The sequence below is a fragment of the Sander lucioperca genome, chromosome 9 (genome assembly GCF_008315115.2).
Source record: "Sander lucioperca isolate FBNREF2018 chromosome 9, SLUC_FBN_1.2, whole genome shotgun sequence".
Lineage (NCBI taxonomy): Eukaryota > Metazoa > Chordata > Actinopteri > Perciformes > Percidae > Sander > Sander lucioperca.
Genome location: NC_050181.1, coordinates 35685407 through 35699528, shown reverse-complemented (window position 1 = coordinate 35699528; position 14122 = coordinate 35685407). Strand labels below are relative to the sequence as shown.

At 40.5% G+C, this 14122-nt stretch overlaps 1 protein-coding gene across 4 annotated transcripts in view; it reads right to left on the bottom strand.

The window, feature by feature from the left end:
* The window catches only part of mast3a (microtubule associated serine/threonine kinase 3a), a 37960-nt gene extending 26264 nt beyond the window's left edge, over positions 1-11696 (bottom strand). For 2 of the 4 annotated variants that reach the window (XM_031281208.2, XM_031281209.2), the window contains exons 1-2: positions 11576-11696; positions 10073-10104 (exon numbers count right to left, since the gene is read on the bottom strand). In XM_031281208.2, coding sequence (XP_031137068.1) covers positions 10073-10104; positions 11576-11692 — 149 coding nt within the window. In that variant the 5' untranslated portion in view covers positions 11693-11696. Of the gene's footprint in view, positions 1-5310; positions 5784-10072; positions 10105-11575 lie in introns of those variants that run through there. The other 2 variants (XM_031281210.2, XM_031281211.2) reach the window with 2 other exon arrangements.
* Between the last annotated feature and the right edge of the window lie 2426 nt (positions 11697-14122).

The following is a 14122-nucleotide window of genomic DNA, read 5'->3' as shown; positions in this document are numbered from 1 at the left end:
ATAGCTACAAACATGTTTGTATGTAAATATATGTATATAACAATAATATAAGTATTTCTGACTACAAGAGTTACCAACATAATGGAAATATTGACATTATGTATTTCCGAAATACATAACATAAATCAACACCCAGTGAATAATGAGTATGCACTGTGTGGTACACTAAAGCAGGGGTCGACAACCTTTTTTAACATATGGTGACATTTTAAAATGTTCATGTTAATATCAGTGTGCCATATCATCATTAAGCCTGCCATCATCTACCGAGCCCGCTCAGGCAGTGTTGTTTTTTTCCCCCTTTCCTGACGCATTTTGTGAAGAAGGCCAAGTACTAGCCAATCAGAGGCAGAGTAGGGCGGGTCTTTGCGGAATGCATATGGGGAAAAAGTAAATCAAATTACCGTAAATAATAGGCTGTGCTCCTGCCAATGGATGTAAAGAGGTCATTTGGCATGCGGATTGGAACATTTCTGAATAACTCTCTTGCAAACATATTGCTGGAGTGCCATTGGTCGAGCTACTGCGTGCCAATGGTGGCTAGGGCTGGGTACCAAATTTGAGGTGACTTTTTAGGCACCGACCGAATTGCTTGCTTAGTATCGAGTATCGAAAAAATGCCTTGTCATTCAATACCAAATTTCAGTACCTAAGGAGTAAACCTCATCAAGAGCAGTGAGCCAATAAGCATGCAGCATGCTGCTAACGAGATCTAATGATGCTGGCGGTTGGCTGTCTAACATAACGCGTTGTAAAGACACGCAGGAAAAAGTCTACGTTACACACAGAGACAGGGCTCACTTAGTAGGAGCTGAAAAACAAATAAAAAGATATGTGCCGTAATGTGTAATTTTGTAATTTATTTTTGTTAAAATGGATTTGATAACATTGGTATTGAAAAAAGTGACATTCAGCCCTCCGATTCACGCATTTCTGGCCTGTACGAACCTAGACAAGCTTATAAAGGATACTCAAAATCCGTGGATCAAAACCCAATTTAAAATTTGGAATAAAGTAAAAGGAGAGTATCAGTTAAATGATAAAATACAGATAATCCAATGGTGTGCTTTTGACCCTGGTTTCAGGCCAAATTTGACTGATAATCGTTTTAAATCATGGATTTCCAAAGGTATAACGACTTTCTATTCACTCACAGAAAATGGAAAATTAAGGGATTTTGAGGGTCTGAAAAAGGAATACCATCTTGAAAACTCAGATTTTTTCCAATACCTGCAAGTACGCAATTATTTTGAACATAGTATTAAACCTAAAACAGACCTTAATGACCCAATATTAAAAACAATTTTGGTTGCATACAAAAATGCTTCTGTTAAGGGGATTATTTCTTAAGTTTTACAAAGGTATCCTGGTGAAAAATACCCACTCCACAGACTACATAAAAGAAAAATGGGAGACTTTGTATGATTTCACTGATTTTCCATGCTCTTCCCTTTTTGATAGAAATAATGGTAATGAAAAATCCCTTGGTTCCATTGTATATAGTTATTTTTCTAATGGGTGAGAAAATTGTTGGCGGATTTAAGTACAAATAAGCATAGGATTATACATTGCAAAGATGTGGTTATGCATGTGGATATTGATCTGTATGTGTAAATTTATGTTATGGAAGGATATACACGGACTTATATTCGTGGAAGAGAAGATGGATCTCTGTAAGATCTTCATGTGGACTAAATGACTCACAAAGAATACAGTTTAATTTGTCTTTTCTTAGAATATTCTTCTCTGGGTTATATGTACATGTATATGTGTGTATGTGTATATATATATATATATATATACATTTCCAAAAACAATGGAAAAAAACAATGGAAAAGTGTCATTTGTATATTTACTTGTTCATTTGCTGAAATACTGAAAGAATGTTTGCCATGATACTGCCTTTTCCAAATAAAATATAAATAATAAAAAAAGAAAAAAAAAAAAAGAAAAAGAAAAAGAAAAAGAAAAATGGGAAAAGGAAAGCAACGTGCTGATACCTACAGATGACTGGTTAAATATATGTGAGTTTCAATGGAAATGTATGAACTCTCATACATGGCGCGACTTTAATTGGAAATGTCTCATTCGTTTTTTTATAACACCGAAGCAAAAAGCACATTTTGACCCAGGTGGTGCTAAATGCTGGAGGCTGTGTGGCGCTCGGGAGGCTGATCACTGGCATGTGTTTTGGGAATGCCCAAAGATTAAACCATTTTGGACAGAATTTCACAAGATCTTAAATACTATACTCAACAATAAAGTACCTTTAGAGTTTTCCTCTCTTTTTTTGGGGAATTGTGAGTTCTTGGCTAGAACTGCTGATAAGTATTTATATGCCATTCTTACATCTGCCTGCAAAAAAGCATTTACAAGACGTTGGCTGCTTCCCGACCCTCCCACAGTCTCAGAATGGATAGATATTGTAAATGGGATATATGTAATGGAAGCAATTACCTTTTCCATTCGTCTAAAGAAAAGTAAATTTGTTAGTCTTTGGTCCAAATGGGTCAAATATGTAAAGCCCTTAAGATTAGACTTTGTAGAGGTGCTGAATTAAGGATCCTGTGCTTTTTATTTATTATTATTTTTTTCTCGTCTCTTTTATGTCCCAAACAATGTAGTTATTTGAACATTTTGTAATGCACAAGTTTTTTTTTTTTGTTTTTTTTTTTTCTCTCTCCCTAACTGTTCAAAGTATGTATATGTTCTGTTAAAAAAAAAAACAGCAAATGGTATATATAATACTACTACTACTACTTGTATACTGTATTTCTACTTTGCTGATTGAAAATAAAGAATTAAAAAAAAAAGAAAAAAGTGACATTCAGGAACTATTATCGAAGTCACGGTATTGGTATCAGTACCGGAAGAAAATGTAACGATACCCCAGCCCTAATGGTGGCATGCGTGCCTAAGGTTGCTGTCCCTGCACTAAAGTATCAATGAAGATCCGATAATGTCTCCTGCGTCTGGAAGTATTTTCATGTGAGAATATGGGAAACATCTGGGAAGAGCAGTGCTCGTACCAGTGGGACCACCTGATCCTATAAAAAGCAGTCTTGGCCGGTTGTTATACAATGACGCAAAAAAAAATGAGTGGACCTCATGACTCCCATAACATAACGGCACAGGCCATGACATACTGAGACCACACCATTACAGATCCATGGATGAACGCAATCTGTTGGTAAACGACACAAACTGACCTATAGGTGGGAAAATCAATGATCAGATTGCTTTTCCATTGTACTGAGTCAGAGGTTCAGCAGCTGATGCAACTTTGGATTCAAGCTTTTATATATATATATATATATATATATATATATATATATATATATATATATATATATATATATATATATATATAAAAAGCTGCTGTTATTTTCTAACCTGTTTGTTTGTGTTGTTTTGATGAAAGAGGGTTTACTTCTGCCATGCTGGTTGCCTTAAACTTGTAACCAGCGCTCCTCTTTGTTGGACAAGCTTTGTTCAAACTTGGTATATTTTGTCAACTTCTTTTCCTTTAAGGAAACCTATTTCTAAGAAAAAGTCCCACAAGTGATGGCTGGCAGAGTTGTTTAAAAGCTGTCAGATAATACTAGGTGACATTTCTCTAAGCATGACTCATAAATGCCTTATGATACAGTTAAGTTTAAATGTTATTTTGTCCACTTCCTGTATATTTGTGCACATACGGTGCCTGGTGCTCACTTTATGTGTGCCAAAGTCTTCATCCAGAATGGAATGTGGGCTTCTTTTTAGTTTGGCTTTTACATTCCCCACTAAACTGGATGTAATCCATCCCATCATGCTGTCCGTTTCATCCAGATGATGTCGATGTCATCTCTCAGATAATGACCTAAAATAATTGGGGGGGGGGCTGAGATGACAACAGAGCCTGACGTTTCTGGGTCGGTGCTGAGGCAGATTCACACAGTATGGCCCCCCCAACCTAAAAAGCCTCAAGTGGCAGAGACGGCACAGCAACAGTGAGAAGGGAGAGCCAATAAATGCTTGACTTTGGCTCCAACGACACACCAACATCGTCATCACAGAGTGACGCTGTGAGTGTGCACCATTTTCTTCTTATCAGAAAATAAATAAACAGACACCCTTTTCACACTATAGAGAGCCTGGATGGCATGAAAGCATTACTGTATCACACCATGAATCACACCATGATCACAAGAGAGCTTTTTAACACTTGGCAGTGATAAGGCTACTCATACAACTGTGGTTTGTAGGGACTGTGCAGGCATCCATCTAGCTATAGATGAATGTAGGCCACTGAGATGCAGGCCTGCATGTTTCACATGTCTGCTGATGATGAAGGGCTGCATTTATTCACTGAGCTCCATTCAAAGTCACGCTGTGATTTATGGGTTACATGACTTGATGCATGTTCCCTAGCTCCACGGGAAAGGTGGATAGTTTAATGCTCCACGGGATGCCTTTAGCAGCTTGTTAATAGTTAGAAATGTATATTACATATATTTAAAAGATGAGGTTTTCCTTCAGAACTTCGATCCTTAGTAATGGTTCTTGCAGTGTATGCCATTGACAGCAGCTATATTAGATGCATACTGTACTAGAATCACAACAAAACATTTCACGATAGAAATATTGAGATTCAAGGGAGGGAAAATACAAATTCCATAAATCACGATTAGGGCACTTTGAACTCACTGATTGCCAAAGCCACACTGAGTGCTTACAGGGCATGAAAGGCAAATGATACTGCTCTACTTTGTCAGGGCTGATTCAATTTATCTCGCAGATAAAAGCACATCGACAACACTACAGTCCCACTAACAACATCAGTGTATCGATCCGCACTGGGACTCAGTCTATGTCGCTTTATGCGACAGCTGGTAGCAGACAATGCAGTCTGCCCCCATACACAACACCATACAATGGCCACGTTTCTCCGTCGGAAACAAAAACTAGGGCGGATGTAACGTTAGCCGACACATACAGCTACACACTGTCTGCTATCACAGACACAGCAATGCCATTATCAATCTGAGTTGTACACTGATAACCGTACCAAACAGTGTAGGGGTTGCGTTTACGTGCTATGAATCGAATAGCTCAACATAAACGTTCAACAAATTGCTGTTAGCCAGACAGTGAATGGCACAGCTCAGTGGGGAGCTGATGATAACTACAGGGACAGCAGACGTTTTCGCTTTGCGGGCGGCGGCAGTCAAGGCTGTACCGTTATCACTGTTGTCTAGCTAGCTAGCTAGCTACATATTCAGAAAGAATAGCTAACGTTAGTATCAAAACAGGTTGTTATGTCTTTACCTTTTTGATCTTTTCATCATGGCCCCAGTCACAAAACTAGTTTTGTAGCTCGGCAACACGGTCCAATAGTAGTTTTGGTCAGACATGGTGATGGTGTTTACCGATAAATCCAATCCAGGTATGAGAATTGTATTCTTGTTAAAGTGGGAGCATCATGGTATACGGTCTCTCTTAAAGAGTTGTTATTGGTGGCGGTTAGGCCAGTACGCAGAGTCCAACGGCAGAAACTCCATTTAGTTTCGGTTCAAACAGAACCCAGACCCACGGTACCCGGCAGCAGCTCGGTGATGATGAGCGACTGCAACGGCCATGTCCGCTCTGCTCCTTCTCCCTACTACCAGCAAAATGTCCGAAACAGTCCGTCTACTGCGGGATGTGACATTATCGAGTGATATCTTCGCCAAAATGTAAAGAGTGATACAAACTTTCCAACAGCACCAGCAACGCCGCACTGCGCAGTCGCGTCAGCGCGTGCCAAACGGAGGAGGGACTAATGATGCCTTCATGCACTGTCGGAAATATTGGGTTAACGACTCGAAACACTAACTACAAACTAACCACCCAGCGAAAAACAGAACGAAAACTGAGGAATTGTGTATGTGAAACGGCTAGGGACTTTTAAACTAGTTTTTTTTTTCATTCTGAATGCATCGTCACAAAGCTGAAAACAGGGCTGTTTTGCTAAACTCCTGAAAAGTTGACATACATGGTTCTCACAGGAGAGCGACGCTACAAACATATGATGATCTTATAGAATATGATGCATTGCTGTGGATTAAACTACCCGACAGTATAAACAAGGAGTTAAAATTAGCACAATCTTAAACATCTGCAGCAGTAAAATTTAACATACACATTAATGCAGCAGGAATATTAATGCAAAAACATCATATGTAATAGTAAAACACTGCCAGGGAACATTTTACTGCACAATGAATACTTTTGTACTTTAAGTAGGGATACTTTAAGTGCATTTTGCTGATTATACTAACATACTTTTACTTAAGTAAGGTTTTGAATCCACCACTGCAGCAGGATAAGTGGGTAGTTCAGATGTCCCTCCCCCCAGCAATGTTTTCCAGCTCCTCCTGGAGGACCCCAAGGCGTTCCCAAACCAGATGAGATATATAATCTCTCCAGCTTGTTCTGGGTCTTCTACCAGTTGGACATGCCCGGTAACTTTCAAAGGAATGCCACCTCAACTGGCTACTTTTAATGTGAGAGAGCAGCGGCTCTACTCAAAGTCAAGCCAACAGAACCACATCATCTGCAAAGAGCAGAGAAGCAATTCTTAAGGTCCCCAAACCGGACACTCTTCTCCCCCCGGCTGCACCTTGACATCCTATCCATGAAAATCACAAACAAAATTGGTTACAAAAGACAACCCTGGCGGAGCCCAACACACATTGAAAACGCGTTTGGCTTCCTGCCGAGAATATGGACACAGCTATCACAGATTGTATGGGGCCGAGTGGCTCGTAGCAACGGCCTCAGTACCACCTACTGTATTTCCACAGTACAACATGTGTAGACTGGACGGGCAAACTGCCATTACCCCTCTAGTAACCCTGGGTGCGATTTGTGAAAAAGGGGGGGGGGGGGGGGGGTGATTTTGCACAACAACAACAAAAATATGCAAGAATGAAATCCCCCTTTCAATACCATGGACATAGTGCCACTCGGCCAGGCATGCCAAACACTTAAATATGCACTTCAATATTCAATGGAAAATACAGTGCTTTCAAGTCGGAGAGTGGAGTTCACTTTGCGGCGAAAACAAAATATTTTCACCCAGGAAACGCTCGTTCGTTCCTCGGGAATGTCTTAATCCAAACTACAATCTTTTTCCTAAACTTAACTAGTCGTTTTGGTGCCTAAACTTAACCGTCATCGCAGCATGACGCTCACTTTTTCTGGCTAAACTCCACTACTATGGCCCCTGAAAGGACCGTCATCTGGCGATGCCTGCAGCCGGCTCACAGTCACCTATTGGCGGCTAAACAACTGCCGCTTGTAGTCTGCGTCCCGGAGCTCTGTATCGGCTAAATACAACCAGCAACTGCCGCTCGGATTTTATCGTTCTATGGCACTATAGACTGTTTATGTTACAGCGCTTTACTTAGTTTAAAATACTTCTATTTTAGGTATATAATGGTCTATTGGTGAAGTACTGTAGTGATCACTTTGAGGGGGATGGGGATCCCCCAACCGGGGATAAAAATAATCCAGCAGAGGCAGGGATATGCAGACCAGAAAGGGGGAAATTTAGTGAGTTAATCCAGCCCTGCTAGACTATTAAACAGTTAAAAATACACCGTCCTAGCAAATCACTTAGATTACTACTAAGCTTTTCCACAGACACACTACAAGTACCGACTGAAATATTTGAGTGTTTTGTTTGTAGAGAAACCACTTACCTTTATGACTCACATATTAGTATTACAATAGTCTCGCATTGCCAGCCCTATCTCCACAGCGCTGTGGAGTAAGGTCTGGCTACACCACACATACATTCTGGGATAGGAGAAAAAAACGCTTTGGTTTGTTTCCATTTCTTTAAACCAATCACAGTCATCTTTGGTGGCGCTAAGCTCCGGACGCAGCGATGGTGGCTCTGCAGCATAGTCTCAGGAAGAAACTTGTTTTGGTGGAACATTTGCACCCCGCAGAAGAAAACGCCCCATACAATATTAAATGAAGTTAACTGTTCACACAATCCAGTGAGCTATTTAAAATAGCTGGATACATGGTTAAACCTCATTTACTCTTAACAGTGTATCACCAGTGTATTTCGTCCAACCTGATCTCACAGAATTCCGTGAAATGTACACGGCCCCTTAACTCAAAATCTGTGGCAGTTTCACGGAATCGCAAAACATTCCGTGATGGGCCCACGGAAGAATTTCGTGAAATGAACACTGATCGCCGAAAATTCCGTGATGGGCCCACGGAAGAATTCCGTTAAATAAACATGGCCCCTTAAGTTAAGGAAAAGGTCATGGGTGGGCTTACGGTTCCGTGACACGCGAGAAGAACGGGACAGAAAAGAAGAAAGTGACTTTAGGAAACTTGACATGTGGGACACGAACCCTGGTCTCCTGGGTGAAAGTCCTGTGTTTGACCCATCCACCACCCCATCTAACCCCCTTACGCGGAATTTCGGCCTTACATAGTACTCGCTACCATAGTCGCTCTTAATGCTACGTCATCTTCTCATTGACTTTACATTGCCATTGTTTTCCGTGGTGGCCACACGATTTTTCACACATTCCGTGCCACCACCACGTAATGCGCTGTTAACAATTCGTGATCATTTCACGGAATTCTGTGCAACCAGGCTGATTTCGTCCATAGCAACCCCTACCAATCGGTCCCAAAACGTCCCGTTTAGAGAGTAAATGCCGTAAACATATTCTTTGTAAATCTTTACAATCATTCACAGAAAGAAACAAGCAGCCATGCCTTATTACATGAGGAGTTTGAGAACGGCAACACACAGAGAGCGGAAGGCAGGGGCGTCGGACTGGGGGGGAAAAGGGGACTGAGTACCCAGGGCCCTCATGTGAGGAGGGCCCAAAAAGATGCTAGAATGAATAGCTGTGGATGCGGGGAGGGGCCCATAGAAAATACCTTTCTACAGGGCCCAGAATTTTGTGCTACGCCCCTGGCGGAAGGTGATGGACATCACGCGCCAGATCTCAGGCAATTATCCTGGAAGTGTACTTCCGTTTATCCAGACTAGTATTACAATGAAGTAAGCTATTTAAATTAAATAGATTTGTAGATTTGATCATTCAAACATACAGGGTGGAACGCAGAAATATTGCCCTTGATACACCTACAATGACAATTTCCTTCTTTGTTTCGGACACCTTGACTGGCAGAGGAAAAGCAGGATGTGAGCGGCACAAACATATTTACCGTAACTCTTTAAAAAATTTACATCTGTCACATGTAATCTAGAATGTCCCATGATATTTCCTCTGACTCACAGATGGTGAAACTATAGCCTGGCGTAATCATTTCTCGAAAGACTGGGGGGAAGTCCCTGAACAGGTTAGAGACAGTGAAGAGATTGATGTTGTTCTGACTGAGGCACCTCCTATTTGAGCAGGAAACTCACGAGTTCCTTCATGCTTTTCATGTGTGTCACTTGAAATTAACTGTTACTACTGTGTGTGTGTGTGTGTGTGTGTGTGTGTGTGTGTGTGTGTGTGTGTGTGTGTAAAATTTATATTAATCATCAAGTGATTGCCTCTGAAGTCTGAACAGGAAAAAGATTAAGAAAATACGAACAGACATCCCGTTTTATTATACACCCATGCTCCACTGTGGTTAAATGGGACAACTAGTTCAGATAGTCATTGTTTATTCACAATATGCATGCCTTTTTAGCAATACCATTGTTTCCACTGTTATCACATCAAAGATTTTTTTTTATCTCTGTCTCTGCTCTTCCTCTCTAAACCTGTCTGAGCGGTGAGACATTGCAGACTTTCAGGCAATCCTCGTTAACATCTTCAAAAGTTCTGGTCTCTCAGGAGAGAGTCAAGTAAAAGTCCACTGGTGTGACATGTGGCATGCATGCATAATAAAGCTGATAAGTGACAGGCACCTGCTGGTCTGGTTTGAGGAGGAGAAAGGGGGGCAAAGGGAGGCGGAGAGAGAGAGAGAGAGAGAGAGAGAGAGAGAGAGAGAGAGAGAGAGAGAGAGAGAGAGAGAGAGAGAGAGAGCACAGAATAATTCAATTTATTATACTTACACATTTCCCCTGCGTGGAAGACTCAGTTCTTTCTAGAAAAGAAGAGATGGGAAATATAGAAATGTGAATATCTTCTTAAATAAATCCCTTTTCCATGTCTTTATGCTAACATTGGTTTGAAATCAGCTATTGCTGTTTGAGCCAATTTTTCTTTTCTTTTTTTTTTTTTTTTTTTTTACTATTTGGCTTAAGGAATTCTTCACAAATCAATATATATTTCCTTTTCAGGGTACTGTTCTCATTTTTTAATATCTTTGTATGTTTCAGCTGTTATGAAAGCACACTGCTTAGAATAAACAGGGAGGAATGTGAAGTTTTTTTGCGGTCATAACAGGCACCTATAACGTTCATTAAAAAAATGTAGGTTACAGCATTTTTTTCAGATGGATTTCCCTACAATGCTTATTACCCTTCTCTGTCACTCCCACATATCGTCTTTTTAATGCAGTGTACATCTTATTAGCTGCAGTATGGCCTAGTTTCTTGCATGACAAGTGGGTCTTCCAGACATTTAACAGCAATGATACAAATCCTCACTAGCCCATGGCTACTGCGTTTGAGCTCAGGCAACTGCAAAACTATATTCTTGCCAATTGGGATTTGAAGGGTGGCAAAAAATGATTCTGAGGCTACTTTCACTGATTTTATCCTCTCCATTTTTCTAAAGACACGTCTCAGAAAGTGACTGGTTAATGTAAGCCACATATAAAAACAAGGTGGGTAAAAACATACCTACAACAAAGACATTTCTGCAGAGAAATACCTTTTTAATTATTACTGTATTACATATCAATTTGGACTAACATATGTTGTGTATTTTTTCACAACATAATTGATTCAAGGGAGACTAATTTCAACATAACATCATTATCATTATAATGACACAGGGATGCACTTACATTTAAATTGCAGATTCATTTTAGGCGGAAAAAAGAAACCAATCACAATAACTGAATGGGAACACCCAGTCTGAGTCTTTCATCACAACCCCACCTCCTCCATAACACACCAGGGGTAACAATACAGCTTTCACTACTTCATTTATGTAGAAAATATACACATGAATGAACTACAGGGAGGGAAAACAAATTGCTATTCGGGACATTCCTAATAGTGATTAACATGGCACCCAGGAGAAGATTAAAAGGATGTTTCTGCCAATCATGCAGGCACCCTTGGGTTTTAAGCTCCTATCACCAAGGCAACCAGCTTCACATAAGTACCAATGGACAGCTCCAAAATAAACACATAAGATCCACATTCATTAATTGCATCATGAGCTACTATTCATCATGTGGCCACCGCCTGTTTGAATGAATAGACAGATAATAAATATTTCCAAGATGATTTAAAGGCTAATTATCAGAAAGAACAAAGAATAGCCTAAATATCATTTAGGCTATTTTAGTAGAAAATGAAATGAAATCCCTCGCACTGTTCATTATCATCATCCTCATCACCATATCATCCCGTTTGCCTGGAAACAGCCATGTCTCTATTTACCTGTAGACCGCGGCGTCTCAGAATATTGGGCTCGTCCATTATTGAAGACAACAAAAAGCCCAAAGCGGATCTCCGATCAGTCAGCCCATACTGCGCTCTGTCCTCTCCATAGAGCATGAACACAGTCCTCCTCGCTCCTGCTGCTTCTGCTTCACAACCAACGCCTCCTCTTTCTCCGGAGCAAGCTGCACAACCGGTGGACACCTCAGTCAGCTGATCACCTGGCCGGGAGGGGAGGGAGGAGGCGGTGGGGTTTAGGGTTATGTTATCCTCCACCGAGTAATGAAGTGGGAAGGCGTATTGACCCCACCCTCCTATTGATATTATGTGATCACTTGTCAAATTAGCATCACAGAGGCTCCAACAAGTCCTAGGAAGAGCTGCTTTCGATTCCCATCTGAACTCAGAAAACACTGGCATGACAGCTTGCACACACATTTTTAACATTTGTAATATGATGAATATTTTGTATGTTGCCTATGTATATATACATATATTTTTATATATTTCTTTTGTGTATTTCCTGCTATGGACCTACTTGTGAGCCTAAAATAAAGCTATATTATTATTATACTGGGTGTAATGGACATTTTTCAGAACCTCAATACACAAATTGCCTACACAAAAATGTCATGTTCTCCACATACTCCATCTCTGGTCCCTATTTTGGCAAAGCTCCAGCCTCTGGGACATTATGCCAGGGGTGGAGCCAGATGTTGTAAACATTCAGGGTTAAGCCCAAACCTAGGGGGAGGGGGGTGGGGGGGTCTAGGGGCATGCTCCCCTGTAGAGACCCCCCCCCCCCATCCCCTCCCCCATTTACAGCAGCTATTTGCACTTTTTTTTCCAAGCCATTTGATAAAGAAATGCCTAAAAATCTGTACATCGTTTGAAAAAAACATGATAGTTGCCAATTAAGGGAAAAAAAATCATCATCCTCTAGAGCATTCATCCTATTTTGTATCTACAGTAATTGTTCTATAACTGTTTAACTTGAGTCCGCTACAGTCTCTGAAAGACAGCAAAGTCGGCCTAAAAGATTCAGGGCTTTTGAGAAAACATTCGGGGCTGGAGCCCCATAAGCCACCCCCTCGCTCTGCCCCTGTTCTTTACAAACCTTTATGGTCACCATGATGTCGCATCATTTAGCAATAATCTGCAATTGTAAATAAACCCTCCAGAAACACATGCAATCCACTTGTCTCCATATGTTTCGGTACATACAGTACATATTCACCCATCATGTAAACTAACCCAGTGTCTGTGTGGTGGAATAACAGAGAGGATGCAGAACAAGTGTGCTTTGAAGTCACGCTGAATAGCAGTGATTGATCTGTCACCCAGTGGTACCGTGATGTGTTTGTTTTCCATACGCAACAATGGGTAGTCTCTTGTCCTCCTGGGATGTCACTTGTCCATTTTTGTGGGCCAGAGGGACATGAATCCTTCATTGTTCTCTTGTGAAGTTCACTGTTTATCCTAAACTGCCAACACTGAAAACTCTGAGTGTTGAAAATCAAGCGTCTACAGAGAAAGTGTATCTAACCAAGCAGCCCAGTTGGTTTTCAAGATTTGTTTCAAGGGACTACTTTGTATATAGAGCATGTTTGACCTATTGTATCTTGTGGTATTTCAGTAGAAAATGATGCTCTAATAATAATACTGTGTCTTTTTTCTGTCTTTTGTGATTGCCTCATGTACAGCAGAACTCGACTTTGCCTGGATTTGATTCATTGGAAATATTTGTTCATCTTTATTTGGTGGCAGAGTTGTGCCCATAGGCCCAGGATCTTTTCCTTCTGTCTGTTCCAAAGGTTAGAAATGAGCTGGGGAAAAAAGGCGTTTGCTGCTCCCTCTACAACAAGTTACAGAAATCCATGAAACTGACAGAGCTGCTCTCATTGGTCGCTTTTAAGAGGATGTTGATTGATTTGGAGGCAGCCACATCTGGCTGTAGATGTTTTGCCTGATGTGTTTAGGATTGTGGTTGACTTGGAAGGATTTGCTGTTTCAGTTTTATGTTTTTAGTGGTTTTGTGTATCTTGTGTTTGTATGTACTGTATGTGTGGTTGTACTGCTGCCTGTCTTGGCCAGGACACTCTTGAAAAAGAGATTTTTAATCTCAGTGAGTCTCTCCCTGGTTAAATAAAGGTAAAAATAATATGTATTTTAGAATATCTTTATTGTCATTGTAACAGATACAACGAAATGAAGTGCAGTCCTTGTCAAGTGCCAAACATCTATGAGGTAATATATGCCTAAAATAAATACATAATAAAGAATGCTACTACTGCATACATAGTAATGCTAAAAACACATAGGAGACACACCCATACAGGCATCCACATTTCAAAATTGCACATAGCCCTATAGACATTAATCAGTGGTGGGAGCAGTATTGGGGAGTAACGGAATACATGTACCGGCGTTACGTATTCAGAATACAAATTATGAGTAACTGTATTCCGTTACAGTTACAATTTAAATAGTTTTTAGAATACAGTTACATTGTTGAAATCAATGGATTACATGACAATACTTCTCTGT